This window comes from Schistocerca nitens, chromosome 8 (genome assembly GCF_023898315.1).
Source record: "Schistocerca nitens isolate TAMUIC-IGC-003100 chromosome 8, iqSchNite1.1, whole genome shotgun sequence".
NCBI classification, from domain to species: domain Eukaryota; kingdom Metazoa; phylum Arthropoda; class Insecta; order Orthoptera; family Acrididae; genus Schistocerca; species Schistocerca nitens.
The window spans coordinates 25,597,982-25,616,078 of NC_064621.1; the positions used below are offsets into that span (position 1 = coordinate 25,597,982).

An 18,097-nucleotide genomic window follows, 5' to 3' on the forward strand; every position below is an offset into this window, starting at 1 on the left:
GGACGCTCATAAATCCGTTCTTTGAAACTGGATTCCTTTGCGGTGAAAAGTAGACATGCTCAAGGAATTTAAGTATGCGACGTACTGAGGAAAGTAAGGGGGCGCATGGAACTATCTTCCACATATGTCTTTCACATATGTTGACAAAATTGAGATATCTACCTACAGATGGCAGATGGAAGTCCACCGACAATGTGGGCACCGGAACAGGATGTTTAGGAAACAGGTGAAAGGACGTGATGAAATAGAGAAGAATTCATGCATAGTTAATAAGAAAACTATAGCAATATTCCTAGGAAATATAGTAACACAGAATTTCAAGTAGATAATGCCACAATATGCTACAGTTTGAGACTTCAGAACAGTGATCTTGGTTTCCAGACACTGGAGTCGTATTCAGGCGAAATGAAGGTTAAATCCACGTTCGCCCATTCTGATCTAGATTTCTTTTCGATTTGCTTCGGTAATTTAAGGTGAATGTCAGGATGATTGCCGCAGCAAGGCTGTGGCACACTACTTTCTGCAGCCTTGTCCAACGGAACCAGTGTTCAGTCCCTGCTGAATTCGATTATCGTGGCGGCAGAGTGAGTGTGCTACGTGTACACATATTTTGTGTGACATCAAAACTGCTTCCTCAATTGCTAGGACCTAGTGACTGGGAAAAAAGGGGCCCTGGTTGTAGTGTATTTTCATAACACGTGAGCCAATTACATATGTCTGTCTTTTGTTTATATTTGTGGTTGCTTTAATAGTCTTAGATTCTCATTTATATTGACCAAATGAAATACTGCATTTATATCCATTGCCCATCGAGACAGTTTAGTGTGTGTATTGGGTGCGAGTGGAGGGGGGGGGGGGGTGAGAGGCCAATGGGGATGGGGCCTAACAAGTTCAGCACTAATGTTAAAGTGATTCGTTGTATTAACTAAACTCGTTTAAAATATTAACGAGTGCGTTAGTAGCCATCGTGTTTGATGTCTGCGACGGTAGAAAGATGATAAAATAACATGATTGCTGCTTCTAAATTGTTTGTTTGCTTACCTCTTGAGCCACCACGTTTAATATACTGAAGTTCCTGGGTTTTAGAATGTGCGTTTGGATTTTTGTGATCTGGCTAGGAAAAAGTCTACGGGACAACCAAACGCACTTGCCGCGTCTACTCTGAAAATCTTGTCGCAGTACATAAAAATACATGCAGGGTAAAGGGGAAATGATGTACACAACTCACGGTCACTCCTCAAGTCGCCATACGACACGCTTCTATTTTTTAAAGTTGTCAGTCTTCCTCACAGGAATGTACGATAATTACAAATGCAGTGTTATTCAGTGATCTCTGCATAAACTATAACTCTCATCCTTTCTGAATTCCTTTCTAAACATATATTTTTCAACGTAGCAGAGATGACGCACTTTCTGTTTGTTGTTTCAAAACCTAATATTTTCGACATCAAACACTGTACAGTGTGTTAACTAAATTTTGGCCGATTGCTAGAGGAGACTTTAGGGTGCCGAAGAAGGAAGCATGACCTCCATAAAGACCGCCACGGGTTGAGGAGCGATGTGGGGGGAAGAGGTAACAAGGCACGGTTGCTTCCCACACAGCAGGCACATTAAACTGTGCTCCATGCTTCCACAAAAGCCAAACTAAGGCAAGAACTAAAAATCGCTTAAATATTGTTCGTAATAAAAACTGAAGTCATATTATTTATTGACATGTTTAACAAAGGTCCCAACTGCAAGTATTACATACAGTTACGACACGGGAAGGAAAAAAAGTATGAAATACATTGAAGTACAAAACAGTAACAGGGCAGTCAAAATGGCTATCTTACACAGTACTCTCAGCAAAGTAACAGTGGCTACAACCAGAAACAAATGAGCAACGGCCGAGCCTTCTGACTTCTGGCGATTCTGGTCTCGGGAGCTGATCGGCAACTTACAGTTAACACACACTACGTTTGTTGGAACACTAGAGGCAATACTGACCTTACGACTTATCATAGAAGAAAGATTAAGGAAAGGCAAACCTACGTTTCTATCATTTGTAGACTTAGAGACAATGTTGACTGGAATACTATCTTTCAAATTCTAAAGCTGGCAGGTGTAAAATACAGGGAGGGAAAGGCTATGGTTCAAATGGCTCTGAGCACTATGGGACTTAACATGTGTGGTCATCAGTCCCCTAGAACTTAGAACTACTTAAACCTAACTAACCTAAGGACATCACACACATCCATGCCCGAGGCACGATTCGAATGTGCGACCGTAGCGGTCACGCGGTTCCATACTGAAGTGCCTAGAACCGGGGAGCGAAAGGCTATTTACAATTTGTACAGAAACCAGATGGCAGTTATAAGAGTCGAGGGGCATGAAAGGGAAGCAGTGTTTGGGAAGAGAGTGAGACAGGGTTGTAGCCTCTCCCTGATGTTATTTAATCTCTATATTGAGCAAGTAGTAACGGAAACAGAAGAAAAATTCGGAGTAGGTATTAAAATCCATGGAGAAGAAATAAAAACTTTGAGATTCACCGATGACGTTGTAATTCCATCAAAGACAGCAAAGGACTTGGAAGAGCAGTTGAACGGAATGGACAGTGTCTTGAAAGGAGGATATAAGATGAACATCCACAAGAGCAAAACGAGGATAATGGAATGTAGTCGAATTAAGTCGGGTGATGCTGGGGGTATTAGATTAGGAAATGAGACGCTTAAAGTAGTAGATGACTTTTGCTATTTGGGTAGCAAAATAACTGATGATGGTCGAAGTAGAGAGGATATAAAATGTAGACTGGCAATGGCAAGGAAAGTGTTTCTGAAGAAGAGAAATTTGTTAACATCGAGTATAGATTTAAGTGTCAGGAAGTCGTTTGTGAAAGTATTTGTGTGGAGTGTAGCCACGTATGGAAGTGAAACATTGACGATAAATAGTTTGGACAAGAAGAGAATAGAAGCTTTCGAAATGTGGTGCTACAGAAGAATGCTTAAGATTAGATGGGTAGATCACATAACTAATGAGGAGGTATTGAATAGGATTGGGGAGAAGAGGAGTTTGTGGCACAACTTGACTAGAAGAAGGGATCGGTTGGTAGGACATGTTCTAAGGCATGAAGGGATCACCAATTTACTATTGGAGGGCAGCATGGAGGGTAAAAATCGTAGAGGGAGACCAAGAGATGAATACACTAAGCAGATTCAGAAGGATATAGGCTGCAGTAGGTACTGGGAGATGTAGAAGCTTGCACAGGATAGAGTAGCATGGAGAGCTACATCAAACCAGTCTCAGGACTGAAGACCACAACAACAACAACGTTTGTCATTGCTACATCGGCCAAAGAATATTTCAGGAAAGGAGTGAGTCTGGCTGACACCCGCCTGCATTTCCCGTTTCAGGCCGGGATCTGGGCGCACCCCATCTACACGAAGCAAGGAGACTACCCGGAGGTGGTGCGCACTAGGGTCGACGCCAACAGCAAGGCGGAGGGCCGGCTGAGAACCCGGCTGCCGCCGCTCACACCGGAGGACATCAACTACATCCGTGGTGAGACATCAACGATCCCTTTCTGTTGCTATAACTAGATGTTCAGTGCCCGAACGCAGGTCAGTCGGCCCACAGATCGCTGTCTTACCAGTCCCCCTGTTAAAGACACTTGGAGGTCATAGCTTCCATCAAATCGGTCACACAAATTCTAGAAGATCGACCACGTTTCTTTAGTCGCTCCGGAATCCATCCCCTCACCAGTTTTGCACAACTATTATCATCCACTCATTCCAAATGGCCATATCACAATACCTTTTACTAAAGTTACGTTGTAGTTTGCTATCAGGTCCCGGCGAAGTGCAGCACCAATAAGCAGGTAAATAAAACGGCAGTAGATGCAAGCCTTTGTTATGTGTTCACTGTATTGGTGCGGATTGGTCACCAATTAGAGATACTTTTTCCGTAAATGTTCGTGGCTGTTTGGTGATGTACTATAGTAGTGTGTCTATGTTCGTTCTGGAACACTTTGAAGACGTACATACGCAACGAGGACGCTTACTGCACCGCACCGTACCCATCTGAGTCATCGCGCTCTGGCCGTTGTCCAAGGTCAGGCAGCCGACAAGATGTGTCATTTACGTACACACACACACACACACACACACACACACACACACACACACACACATATGCACACATACACAAACACACACACACACACACACACACACACACACACACACACAATGTGGTGTCACCGCCAGGCACCACACTTGCTACGTGGTTGCCTTTAAATCGGCCGCGGTCCGTTAGTATACGTCGGACCCGCGTGTCGCCACTATCAGTGATTGCAGACCGAGCGCCGCCACAAGGCAGGTCTAGTTTAGAGAGACTCCCTAGCACTCGCCCCAGTCGTACAGCCGACTTTGCTAGCGATGGTTCACTGACTACATACACTCTCATTTGCAGAGACGACAGTTTAGCATAGCCTTCAGCTACGTCATTTGCTACGACCTATCAAAGCGCCACATTGAGTTACTATGTCTTCTGAACAGATAATATTGTGAATCATGTACCGTCAAGAGCTACGTTCATCATTAATGGATTAAAGTTAAGTATCAAACTAATTACGTCCGCTTTCTGAATTCCTTGTCATGTTCCAGACCTCACGTCAGTATAGTTCTTCCCTCCGCACGACAGCCTGCGTGAGCTAAAACTCGTGCATTTCGGCCTCCACTAGTAACATGGTGTTGGCTCTTCTGCCAACACAACACACAATGTTTACAATTACAGTTTGCTTTATGATCAAATATACTTGGATTTGTTTCTTTAAAGGTCTTTAAAGGACACACACACACACACACACACACACACACACACACACACACACGCACACACACACACACAATGTTTACAGTTACAAATTACAGTTTTCTCTGTGATCAGTACACACACACAATGTTTACAATTACAGTTTTCTCTGTGCGTGTGTACAAGAGGTTAAAATTTGCATAATTTCGTACGAATTTTCAGTTCAAGTATTAAAAGTGTCGTTTTACGCCGGTTGAGGTGGAAAAAATCACATTGCATGTGTCGTTTTTCCAGTGTGTTGTGCAAGTGTAGGTTACTTCGATTTGTGTTCCACGGAAATAGGTCGATCGGTCAACCACTAACAAAGTTCGATTTAAGTACCACGGAGATAGTTCGTAATGTGTACGACGTCCTGTGTACCACGATTGATAAAGTCTGTCGCTATCCTTCGACTTTACCAGAAGAGTGGCTGCGGCAAGGAAAATTGGAGAGAAATGTAGCAGCCAGGATTCCTCACCCCTTACAGTAATGGGAACTAAGTCAAAAAGGTAGCAGGTTATAGCTCGCCTGCGAGCTCGCAAATTTTGGAAATGGAAGACGTACCACCAATATCTGCATCTGAGAAACTGCACTTTACGTATTCTGGAAATTTCCGTTGATCAGTTTGCAGTGTATCCTTTGTCAAAGACTGTCTTCTGTTTGCTAATACTGACATAAACGCCAATTTTAAGTTTCGAAGGGCGTGGATCGATCATTTTTAATTTATTATACGCCTCCGCTGGCTGCATTTTAATTGTCCTGTGTTTCGTGTGATTATATTGCTTTACGAATCCTTGTACAGTATTAATCAATTTGTAGGAGCCCTGAGCAGTAAATTTTCTGAACATAAGACTCTTGAGAGTTCTACTGAAACGTTCAACTACGGAAGCTTTCATATTTCAAAAAGTGGACTAATGATTAATTCTGAGATGTTGCATTAACTTTTTGAAACTAGTATTGTAGAATTATTTCCCAAGATCAGTTTGTAAGTGTACTGGAACCTGCCTGCTATCTGAGTAAATTTTTTTAGGCGCGTTTGCAACTGTAACACCGCCTTTAGTCTTTAGAGCAGCAACTCATGGGTATTCGGAATGAACATCAACCACTATTAATAAATATTTATATCCAGAATTCCATTTCGAATATGCAATCATGTCAATTAAGTATGCTTGATGGAGGTTGCCAAATTCTTTTGAGATAACTGCCCACCTAGGATACGTTCAATGGGCAGGACAATGAAGCTCATCAGCAATCGCAGCTTGCATCTCTCTTTAACTTGATGCTTATTGAAAACATCTGCCCAAGCCTAGTTCAAGGCCGTTGGCTACTCAACAAAAGGGGACCACTACTGTTGGTAATAACGTCTCTACTCAGGTATTAGGGAAAATGGAATTAATGATGGACGACAAAATGAAAGAATCGCAGAGGCAATTACAATCTGTTCGGGAGGAAAACGAAGAAATGTGGGAGGAAAACAAACAAATTCAGGAGAAAATCAAAACTAAATTGAACACGTTAACAGATACTGTCAATAATTTGCGATCCGAGCTTACTGAGATGTTTGATGAAAAACATGATCAGCTCAGAGAGGGATGTAAAGTCAAACGCGAAGAAATAGAAACGGAAACCCAAGAATTTCGGATCCACGTTGACAAAAAAATGCAAGCAAATAACTGAACTGGTTAGTAAAGCTCTTGAGAAAACACAGGCGCAAAATGATGAGATCATTAAAATCTCTAATAGAAGCAAGAAGGACAAAAATCGATGAGTATAATGGTTAACGGCGTACGGATCTAGTGCACGAATTGAACAATGAAGTAGATAAAATCCGTAACATAACTACTGGCAGTGACGAAAAGTCAGTCGCATTTAGTAAAGAGAATTTGCGTAACGAAATTAATGCTGTGAGTTCAGAACTCACAGAAGTTACGACTTTAAATCACAAATTTAATTGAAATATCTGCAACTAGTGACAGAAGACTACTAGTGGTCCACAGCAATAAGGGGCAAACAATGTGAGAATTGTCAAGAAAAAAATTGGGGATATGAAAACGTGCTTATTTTTCGTAAATCAAGTTAAAGTGCCACCTCCAGCATGTGCCCAGATGAGAAGAAACGCCGATTCCAAGAACTATCCCACTGAAGATGCATTAAAGTAAAATGCAAGATACGACTAAAGGAAATAAAATACACTGCAGTTTTTGTTCATAAAACGAATATCTCTTCGCAATGTTCTCTCGAAAACTCGTTGAAATGGATCTGCCTTCACTGATAACAGAAATTCCTGTCAATTTTAGAGCTTCATAGGCACGTTGAACAGTCCGCGTTGATATACCAACAAATCTATCTGTACATTGAGCAAATAGTATAGGCAATAAAGGAGATATTCCATAGGTCAACATTAGCGCGGTCGTGTTATTAATGAATTTTGGCTTATACAGATATAATTACTGGTTATAAACTTTGCTTATATCCTCATAAAAAATGAGTGACTAAGAATGTAAAAATTGGTCGATTCACTCTCTTTATTGGTTAAAACTACTTCAAATCATTTCAAAATGATTTCACTGGTCTTGTCAGGCCTCCACAGACGTTCGTTAATACACTTCCGAATTTTCTTCTAATAAATTTTTAAATTTTGTAACACATCTTTCATTCGTGGTATATAGAGGAAACGTGAGCCACGTTTCTTGTATTATTCATAAGTGATCGACCATAATATGTAGCAAAACGTTTGACCGTAATCAAATGTTGGCTAATAATTCAAATATTGTTATCAACTTGGCTCATAGGGTAGACTTTCCAGTTCCGCAAACATAGTCATGGATATAGACTAACTGATTTAAAATATCACAACATTTAGTACGTGTAGAATAAAATATTCTTTCTTTTTTTAAAATTACAATTATTAAATCTCAGCGTAACTGCTCACCTCCGCTTCGCTCGTTAACACGCAATAAACAAAATAAACACTAGTATGTAATTTGATTTACTAATTCGACCTTAGTACACTGAAGGCATTATTTATAAATGACACGAACCCACCTAACGTCACTCAGCTCTCCACGAACTTAGTTCGCCGTAACGCTTGTCACACCACAAAAAAATGGTTCAAATGGCTCTGAGCACTATGGGACTTAACTGCTGAGGTCATCAGTCCCCTAGAACCTAGAACTACTTAAACTTAACCAACCCAAGGACATCACACACATACGTGCCCGAGGCAGGATTCGAACCTGCGACCGTAGCGGTCGCGCGGTTCCAGACTGTAGCTCCTAGAACCACTTGGCCACTCCGGCCGGCTGTCACACTACACTCTCCCTCTCATTAGCTACCAATACGTTCTCTTCTGCCTGCATCATTTTTCTGGTTTATTCATTTCAGATGTCGTCTAATCTTCAGACTCCAGTACTTCGTCTCTGCTAATACATTTCCATGGATAGCAATTGACGCTTTTCTCCCTTTTTTATTTTTCAAACTTCTGCCTCATACACGGACACACTTTCTACTTTTGCGTTGTATATAACCTTTCCAGTTTTCTTTGTGATGTTATTACTCTCAGGGACCGAGTTCAACTGCCGGCCGTAGTGGCCGAGCGGTTCTAGACGCTACAGTCTGGAACCGAGCGACCGCTACGGTCGCAGGTTCGAATCCTGCTTCGGGTATGGATGTATGTGATGTCCTTAGGTTAGTTAGGTTTAAGGAGTTCTAAGTTGTAGGGGACTGATGACCTCAGATTTTAAGTCCCATAGTGCTCAGAGCCATTTGAACCATCTGAACCGAGTTCAACTGTTAAAAAACACGTTTCGCTTGTCTAATCCTATTTTTAATCTCTTCTATACTCTTTTCATTAACACATACATTTACACCTAGATATCTAAAAGAAAAACATCATTTAATGCCAAAATTCCCAGCTTTTAAATCATGCTGTTCATGACAGCCCACTAATGTTTACTTATTTTTCTTTGTGTTTAGTTTTAAACCTCACTTATCCTATGTTTCAAACAGATTCATCTACATTTAGGTTCAGTTGGCACTATCTTTGGCAGTTATCACCTATTCACCAGCGAATAGGAGAAATTATATTTTATTTTCTACCAATGAAATTTGCGTCAGCCTACAATTTAATGCTACTTATGTGCCATAGTTCTTCCATATTAATTTTGAGGAAGGAGGCAGTGGGCAGCCCTTTTGAAGCCCTTTGCTAATTTGTAACAGTTAACATATTGACCTGTTTCACAGGTATGGTGTTTCCAGTTTATAAGGCCCTCGTAAATTAATATTGCGTATTTATACAAAATGCTGCAGTGGTGTTGTGTACATAGTTCCACGTAGTCAGTGCGTACACAACTTTCCCACTAGAGCGCGCCCTGCTAAGCACAACAGCGCGGGCGCAGCGCTCGTCCGTCTCCGCACTACGAGATGGCGGTGCCTTAGAGACGGACCAAATTCTGCTTCCGCCGATCCGCGTATTAATATGTAACGCAGCCAATGAGATTGCTCCTAACGTAGAACAGTTTCTCCTCGCGGATCACACTCGCGCAGTGATACCTGAACGCGTGAGGTATTATAATGAGTGTACAGACCTCCGATTACTCAGTCTGCCTTAGTCTGCATTAGTCTGCAATTGTCTGCAATTGTCTGTACCAGTCATAGTCAAGTTTCAGTCTGTGCCTAATAAGATTATCATATTCCTGTACATAGCCATGAAGATAAATGAATAGACACTTTGTCAGGTATCAGAGATATGTGAGAATAAGATTAACGTACCAAGACCAAAGGAACTTCAGATTGTCAATTGTAAACAGCATCCAGAATCAAGTTACGTAATGTCAGTGCTTTTTATTATTTTAATAAATGTGTGAGAAAATTAATCAAGTTCTGTTTAAAGTTTGTCACCGTCAATCTGCTACTCTAAGCGTGCAAGTGGCATTTCTATCGTCTGACCTAACGGCAGAAGATAAACACGCCACGATAGGACCACGAGACATATTGCTGACTTGTCGCTCTAACGAAGTAGGCGAGTGCCTACTTCGTTAGAGCGACAAGTCAAATAATCTGATGGTGTGTGTACCGAAGGTCTTAGAGTATGCACACCACAAGTGGCAATACCGGTTCCAATCAAATCACAGAAATTGAACGCTGTAGGGTTTGTCTAGCAGACCGTTTCGGTCTGCCAAGTGCTGTTGGCAATCGGGGCCCACTCAGCCTTTGTAAGGCCAACTGAGGAGCTGCCTGACTGAGAAGTAGGGTTTGTCTAGCAGACCGTCTCGGTCTGCCAAGTGCTGTTGGCAATCGGGGCCCACTCAGCCTTTGTAAGGCCAACTGAGGAGCTGCCTGACTGAGAAGTAGCGGCTCCGGTCACCAAAACTGACAGAGGCTAGCAGAGCGGCGTGCTGACCACGTGCCTCTCTACGTCCGCACCCTGTGACTCCTACTGGACGAGGGTGATACGGCGGTCGTCTGGCACCGTTGGACCTTCCGAGGCTTGTTCGCACAGAGTTTAGATTTTTTTTTATTGAAATAAAATTATTCGTCACGCTCAGCTACAACTTATTAATCAGACTTTAATATTACTTGATACTGTACCATATTGTTTGTTGTATAACGTTGTACTCTCAGCTGTGGAGTACCCCCTTACTTAACAGTTTGCCACAGAACTAAAAATCAGCTTCACATGTGACTAGTAACTACTGCTCATTCTTGTGCTGACTGTGAAGGATATACTGTACTGTCTTTCTTAAAGTAGGGTAAGAAATAACTTACGAAACACCATTGATAATGTTATTACTATTCCTAGCATCAGAGTAGCGTATTCATGAGCGTTTATACGTGTTTTCACAAAACTGACCATGGAAATAAAGTGTGTATGAAGTGGATGACATTGCGATGGCATAATCCTTCGAAGAGGTCCCACAACATTTCTGTATGCATCGATGCGAACGGCGGACTTTACGTATGCAGGAACTCTTCACACTTCATCTACAGCGGAATAAAACACCTTTGAGAACGCCTATTGGAATTTGGTCGTTGGCCAATTGCAAATCGCTGAGAACTCTCATTAAAACTACACTCCTGGAAATGGAAAAAAGAACACATTGACACCGGTGTGTCAGACACACCATACTTGCTCCGGACACTGCGAGAGGGCTGTACAAGCAATGATCACACGCACGGCACAGCGGACACACCAGGACCCGCGGTGTTGGCCGTCGAATGGCGCTAGCTGCGCAGCATTTGTGCACCGCCGCCGTCAGTGTCAGCCAGTTTGCCGTGGCATACGGAGCTCCATCGCAGTCTTTAACACTGGTAGCATGCCGCGACAGCGTGGACGTGAACCGTATGTGCAGTTGACGGACTTTGAGCGAGGGCGTATAGTGGGCATGCGGGGGGCCGGGTGGACGTACCGCCGAATTGCTCAACACGTGGGGCGTGAGGTCTCCACAGTACATCGATGTTGTCGCCAGTGGTCGGCGGAAGGTGCACGTGCCCGTCGACCTGGGACCGGACCGCAGCGACGCACGGATGCATGCCAAGACCGTAGGATCCTACGCAGTGCCGTAGGGGACCGCACCGCCACTTCCCAGCAAATTAGGGACACTGTTGCTCCTGGGGTATCGGCGAGGACCATTCGCAACCGTCTCCATGAAGCTGGGCTACGGTCCCGCACACCGTTAGGCCGTCTTCCGCTCACGCCCCAACATCGTGCAGCCCGCCTCCAGTGGTGTCGCGACAGGCGTGAATGGAGGGACGAATGGAGACGTGTCGTCTTCAGCGATGAGAGTCGCTTCTGCCTTGGTGCCAATGATGGTCGTATGCGTGTTTGGTGCCGTGCAGGTGAGCGCCACAATCAGGACTGCATACGACCGAGGCACACAGGGCCAACACCCGGCATCATGGTGTGGGGAGCGATCTCCTACACTGGCCGTACACCAGTGGTGATCGTCGAGGGGACACTGAATAGTGCACGGTACATCCAAACCGTCATCGAACCCATCGTTCTACCATTCCTAGACCGGCAAGGGAACTTGCTGTTCCAACAGGACAATGCACGTCCGCATGTATCCCGTGCCACCCAACGTGCTCTAGAAGGTGTAAGTCAACTACCCTGGCCAGCAAGATCTCCGGATCTGTCCCCCATTGAGCATGTTTGGGACTGGATGAAGCGTCGTCTCAAGCGGTCTGCACGTCCAGCACGAACTCTGGTCCAACTGAGGCGCCAGGTGGAAATGGCATGGCAAGCCGTTCCACAGGACTACATCCAGCATCTCTACGATCGTCTCCATGGGAGAATCGCAGCCTGCATTGCTGCGAAAGGTGGATATACACTGTACTAGTGCCGACATTGTGCATGCTCTGTTGCCTGTGTCTATGTGCCTGTGGTTCTGTCAGTGTGATCATGTGATGTATCTGACCCCAGGAATGTGTCAATAAAGTTTCCCCTTCCTGGGACAATGAATTCACGGTGTTCTTATTTCAATTTCCAGGAGTGTACATTCTGATGAACCCACTTCCATTTGTGACGGTGTCGATAACAGTCGTAATGATTGTCGGAAGGACTAACTCACCTGCCGGCCGCGGTGGTCTAGCGGTTCTAGGCGCTCAGTCCGGAACCGCGCGACTGCTACGGTCGCAGGTTCGAATCCTGCCTCGGGCATGGATGTGTGTGCTGTCCTTAGGATAGTTAGGTTCAAGTAGTTCTAAGTTCTAGGGGACTGATGACCACAGATGTTAAGTCCCATAGTGCTCAGAGCCATTTGAACTAACTCACCATCTAGAAAAGTTATAACGTCCTACGGTGAAATTAAAAGCAAGGGTGGTAACATTAAGAGTGCAATGGTGATTCCACTGTTAATCGCAGAGGAGGGGGCGGATAGGTGGAAAGAGGACACTGAAGTCCTCTATGAGGGGGAAGACTTGTCTGATGTGATAGAACAACAAACAGGAGCCGATGCAGAAGAGATAGAGGATCCAGTCTTAGAATTTAGAAGAGCTTTGGAAGACTTAAGATCAAATATGGCAGAACGGGCAGATAACATTCCACCAGCATTTCTAAAATGATTTGGAGAAGTGTCAACAAAACGACTGTTCGCTTTGATGTGTAGAATGTTTGAGTCTGGCGACATTATATCTGACTTTCGGAAGAATGTCATTCACACAATTTTGAAGCCTGAAAGAGGTGACAAGTGCGGAAATTACCGCACAATCAGCTTCACAGCTCACGCATCCAAGTTTCTGACATGAATAATACATGGAAGAATGGAAAAGGAAATTGAGGAGGTGTTTGATGACGATCAGTTTGGCTTCAGGAAAGGTAAAAGCACCAGAGAGGCAGATCTGGCCTTGCGGTTGATAATGGAAGCAAGGCTAAAGAAAAATCAAGACACGTTCCTTGGATTTGTCAGACTGAAAAATGCGTTCGACAATGCCAAATGGTGGAAGATGTTCGAAATCCTGTGAAGAATAAGGGTAAGGTATGGGGAAAGACGAGTAATATGTTCAAGAACCAATGGGAAATAATAAGAGTGAAAAACCAGGAACGAAATACATGGACTAAAAACGGTGTAAGACAGGGATGTAGTATTTCGCTGCTGCTGTTCAATTTATACTAACTCCGTCTACAGGCCGCAAGCGACCCATCGGGACCATCCGACCGCCGTATCATCCTCAGGTGAGGATGCGGATAGGAGGGGCATGGGGTCAGCACACCGCTCTCCCGGTCGTTATGACGGTTTTCTTTGACCGGAGCCGCTACTATTCGGTCGAGTAGCTCCTCAATTGGCATCACGAGGCTGAGTGCACCCCGAAAAATGGCAACAGCACGCGGCGGCGGGATGGTGACCCATCCAAGCGCCGGCCACGCCCGACAGCGCTTAACTTCGGTGATCTCACGGGAACCGGTGTATCCACTGTGGCAAGGCCGTTGCCCGTTCAATTTATGCATCGAAAATAAAAGAAACGTTGAAAAGCGGGATTAAAATGCAAGATGAAAGGCTCTCAGTGTTAAGATTCGCAGACGACATTACTATCCTCAGTGAAAGTGAAGAAAAATTACAGGGCACGTTGAACGAAATGGTCTAATGGCTAAAGAATGTGGATTGCCAGGAAATCGAAGAAAGGCGAAAGTAATGAGAAGCAACAGAAATTTGAACATCGAGAAACTTAACATAAGAATCGGTGATAACGAATTAGATGAAGTTAAGGAATACTGCTATCTAGGCAGAAAAATAATCCATGACACGGAGCAAAAAGGACATCAGAACCAGACTAGCACTGGAGAAAAGGGCATTCCAGGCACGAGAAGTCTACTAGTATCAAACATATAAATTAATTTGAGAAACGAATTTCTGAGAACGTACACGTGGAGCACAGCATTGAATGGTGGTGAAAATGTGCTATGGGAAAACCGGAACAGAAGAGAATCGAAGCATTTGACATGAGGTCCTACAGACGTATGTTGAAAATTAGGTGGACTAATAAGGCAAGGAATGTGGAGGTTCTGTGCAGAATCAGAGAGGAAAGGAGTGTGTGGAAAACACTGTCAAGAAGAAGGGACAGGAGGTTAGGACCATTGTTAAGGCACCAGGGAAAAACTTCCATGGTACTAGACGGAGCTGTAGAGCGGAAAAACTGTAGTGGAACACAGAGATTGAAACACACCCAATAAATAATTGTTGCAAGTGATACTCTGAAGAACATGGCAGAGGAGAGAAGTTTGTGGAGGGCAACATCAAACCAGTCAGAAAACAGATGACTCAAAAAAAAAAAAAAAAAAAGATCTAACATCGGTGGGGGTTGGGCGAAGAAAACCCACGTGACATTTCAGAGACAGATTTTAAAGAATGGTTGTCTGTAAATGACTGATGTGATTTGATAGACAACCAGATAACTGAGCAAATTGAGTTGCGTCGTCGTCTTATAGGTCCCCTTCTCTAGACTTCCATCATTACTAGAACAGCTTTCTTTGGCTACAAGGATGGCCATCGAAAGACAACTTTTAGTGTCCCATCTCGGCTGTTTTTGACAAGTATTCACTTGACTACATCTTGCACGATAATTTGGGCCTTATAGGCCATTTTAAAGCGCAGTGTACCAAGAAACAAAGCGAAGATGCGTGAAGTATAGTTTTAGCTTGCTGACGTACAAAAATGATATTTCACAATGGACCGATTAAAATAATTGTACTTACATGTATGAATGTGTTGCACAATTATATAGGATGAGTCAAAAATAACTTTACAAATTTGGAATGATATAGGTTTATTGAGCAATTTACAGAGTCGTTAGATGTGTTATTTTGTAGCAAAGAACCTAAAGTTTCATATAAAACTGTCAAGCGTCATTTTGGTTTGATGCGACTAGCATTTGTGATGTGGTAAACATCCCACCGGTAATCAATTTCTTCTCACATTCGATGCAGCTAATTGGGCATAACTTGTGAAGTGGCAGCATAGATTCAGTTTTTCAGGTCAACTAATTTGTTTGGTAGGGGAGAAAGATACACACGTTCTTTAACGAAACCCCGAGAAAGGAATCCAGTGGTGTCAAGCCTAGGAAGCGAGGTGGCCATCCAACTGGCATTTCATCGCCAATGCACCGGCATGGAAAGCGACTGTCGAGGAAACATTAAACTTCAGTGAAAAAATGATGTGCTGCACCGTCTTACCGGCTGTGAACCAGCTCATCTCAGTCATCTTCATCGATTTGTGGAATTAAAAAGTTTCCAAGCATATCCAGATATGAAACTTCCTGGCAGATTAAAACCGTAAACATATCCAGATACACAACACCAGTTACAGTTTTCTCCGTGAAGGAAAAAAGACAATAAACTTTCAATTTGCTAAGAGCACAAAACATTGTAGCTTTGGGGCTGTTAGTAACGTGTTCGAGGGTTGCATGTGGATACTCGCTGCCCTATATTTACGCTGAGCAGACGTTGCAGGGTTCGTTTCATGAAACCAAAACACACAGTGAGTACGCTCCGCACCATTTTTAACTGTGCGCTATGTGCCACTGATGGTGGCGAAATTGAGTGCTGACGCTCTACGGGAATCAAACTTGAGGCTGTTTGCTGCAAAATGACACGACTTCTGATTCTGTAAGTTAGCTCAATAAATTTTTGTAACATTCTACATTTGTAAAGTCCTTTTTGACTCACGCCATACTGTTACTGAACGGAGGATATACCAGTCAGGAAGCGAGCACATATCGCGCAAGCCTTATAATGAAAACCAGAAAATTTATTGCGTGCAGTAACAATCAGTTTCATTCCTAATGCCACGTTATAGAACACCATAAGAGTTCGCTTTCGTTGTCGGAAGCCAACTGTCAGTTCTGCCCACGCTGGAAACAGTTACGAGAAAGGTATAGTAATATGAATCAGTTCGTCCATAAATCGACACATGAGTTAGAGACGTAACGCAGTACAATATGCTATTAGAAGCATATTAAAAGATCGAAATTGAAAAAAAAAATCTAGAGAACAGCGTGCCAAGACATGAAATGAGTCTGCAGAATACGGTGAAATCCATTCAAAGGGAGGAGGAAGTCTTTATTACATTTTTGATGTAAAATAATGAGAAACATCATTCTGCCATATGGTACGTTATTAGTAGCATACCTGTGAATACATAACTACATATACGTGACAATGTTTATTTTAGCTACAAAGCGACATTCTGAAGATAGTTTACATTCAGAGTCTGAACAGTTGGTGTAATACATGACTCGCCATGTGGCATGTGGCACATAAAAACAATTTTCTTGTCGCTTTTTCTTTACATATCGTTACGTTTCCATTTTGTTTTAGTTACGAAGATAGCTATCAATGCACACAGTTAGCCTTCTGGTTTTAATTCTAACAGTTGCACTCTATGTGCCCACATTCTGGTCCGCTATGCCTGCTGTTTAATAACAGGGTAATTATACGTCACATCGATACCAGTAAGAACCATTTTAGCCTTTCCGTTGTAAAATATTAGTTTTGTATGTCAGTAAGCCAACTTATACCTTTTGTATCTTTGCTGTATTTGTTTCCAGATGCAAAGTGATCGGTAAGGCCGAAATTGGCCATTAGCGCAAGATATAATAAAGTGAATACTTGTCGAAAGTAGTTGAGGTGCAAAACTTCAAAATGTCTTTTAACAAATATGCGGCTGTGATACCCAATGTGAAGGTAATGATAATGGTGGGTGTTCTAGTTGTCAGGTGACACACCTTGTATACAGCCATTACGTGAAACATGAATCAGGAAGGGTAACGTTTCTTAAACACCAAGGTCCCCGAACGTTACCCCTTTAGATATTTGTTTGTGCGGATGGTTGAAAGGCGAGGAGAACAAAGTAAACACAAACGACAAACAGCTCGTTCGGATTATGAATAATGCTGCTCTCGTAAAAGAACGCGACGACGACCACAGAAAAGCTACACACAGTGTCAAGGGAATTCGAAAGTACACTGAAATCGTGGGTGGAATTTATGAAAAATAACTTCGAACTTAATCATTTCTTTTTCTAACACCTACTGTGAGTATCTATTTGTTGTACAGTCCGACAGCAGTATCCGGATACCCAGTAATAACTGGACACATGTTATATGGGATATTTTATTCAAGTTAGTCTGTAATAACATATAAAATGTTTACTATGCCTCTTGAAACACCCTGTGTAGAGGTAGAAGGACAAAGGGAGAAAGTTAAGATAACCCTTGTTGCCACTAAGAAATGAAAACAATTAATTTACATGGATGATAAATGTCGACCTCCACATAAAGAAGATAAGAAAAATGAAGAAAATTTTTAAAATTATGGTATTCCAAGAAAAAGGCCAGTTCAAATACGTTCGGCCATAGTCAACAGTAGGCTAAGCAAGCAAATTTTAGGAGTATGACGAAGGCAAACAGAGGGCTTAGAAAAAAAAAGAACATTACATAGGTGGATTTAGCAGAACACATGACATAAAATAAAATTATGTTCAGAGCTTCGATATAAAATTTAAAGGTTTGCATAAGAAGAACAAAAAAAAAAAAAGTTCAGCTCACAGGGGAAAGAAGTGAAATGGTAGAGAGCTATTTTTTTTTATCTGAACACCGCTATAGGAAATGGATAGTGGGAAAACGGATGTCGATTTGGAATAGATACGGGATCCGGTATCAGAATTTGACAAGCCTTTGGAAGACGTGCTACACAATAAAGCAGAAGCGACAGATAAATTTTTTTCGGAATTTCTAAAATCTTTGCGGAGACTGGTAACCAAGCAGTTAGTCTAGTCAG

The 18,097-nt window shown here is 42.8% G+C and overlaps 1 protein-coding gene across 1 annotated transcript in view; it reads left to right on the forward strand.

Annotated features, from left to right (window-relative positions):
- Positions 1-18,097, forward strand: part of LOC126198592 (myrosinase 1-like) — a 240,906-nt gene that overhangs the window by 149,511 nt on the left and 73,298 nt on the right. Inside the window, exon 8 of the mRNA XM_049935041.1 lies at positions 3,390-3,537. Within this exon, the coding sequence (XP_049790998.1) occupies positions 3,390-3,537 (148 nt within the window). The remainder of the gene's footprint in view (positions 1-3,389; positions 3,538-18,097) is intronic.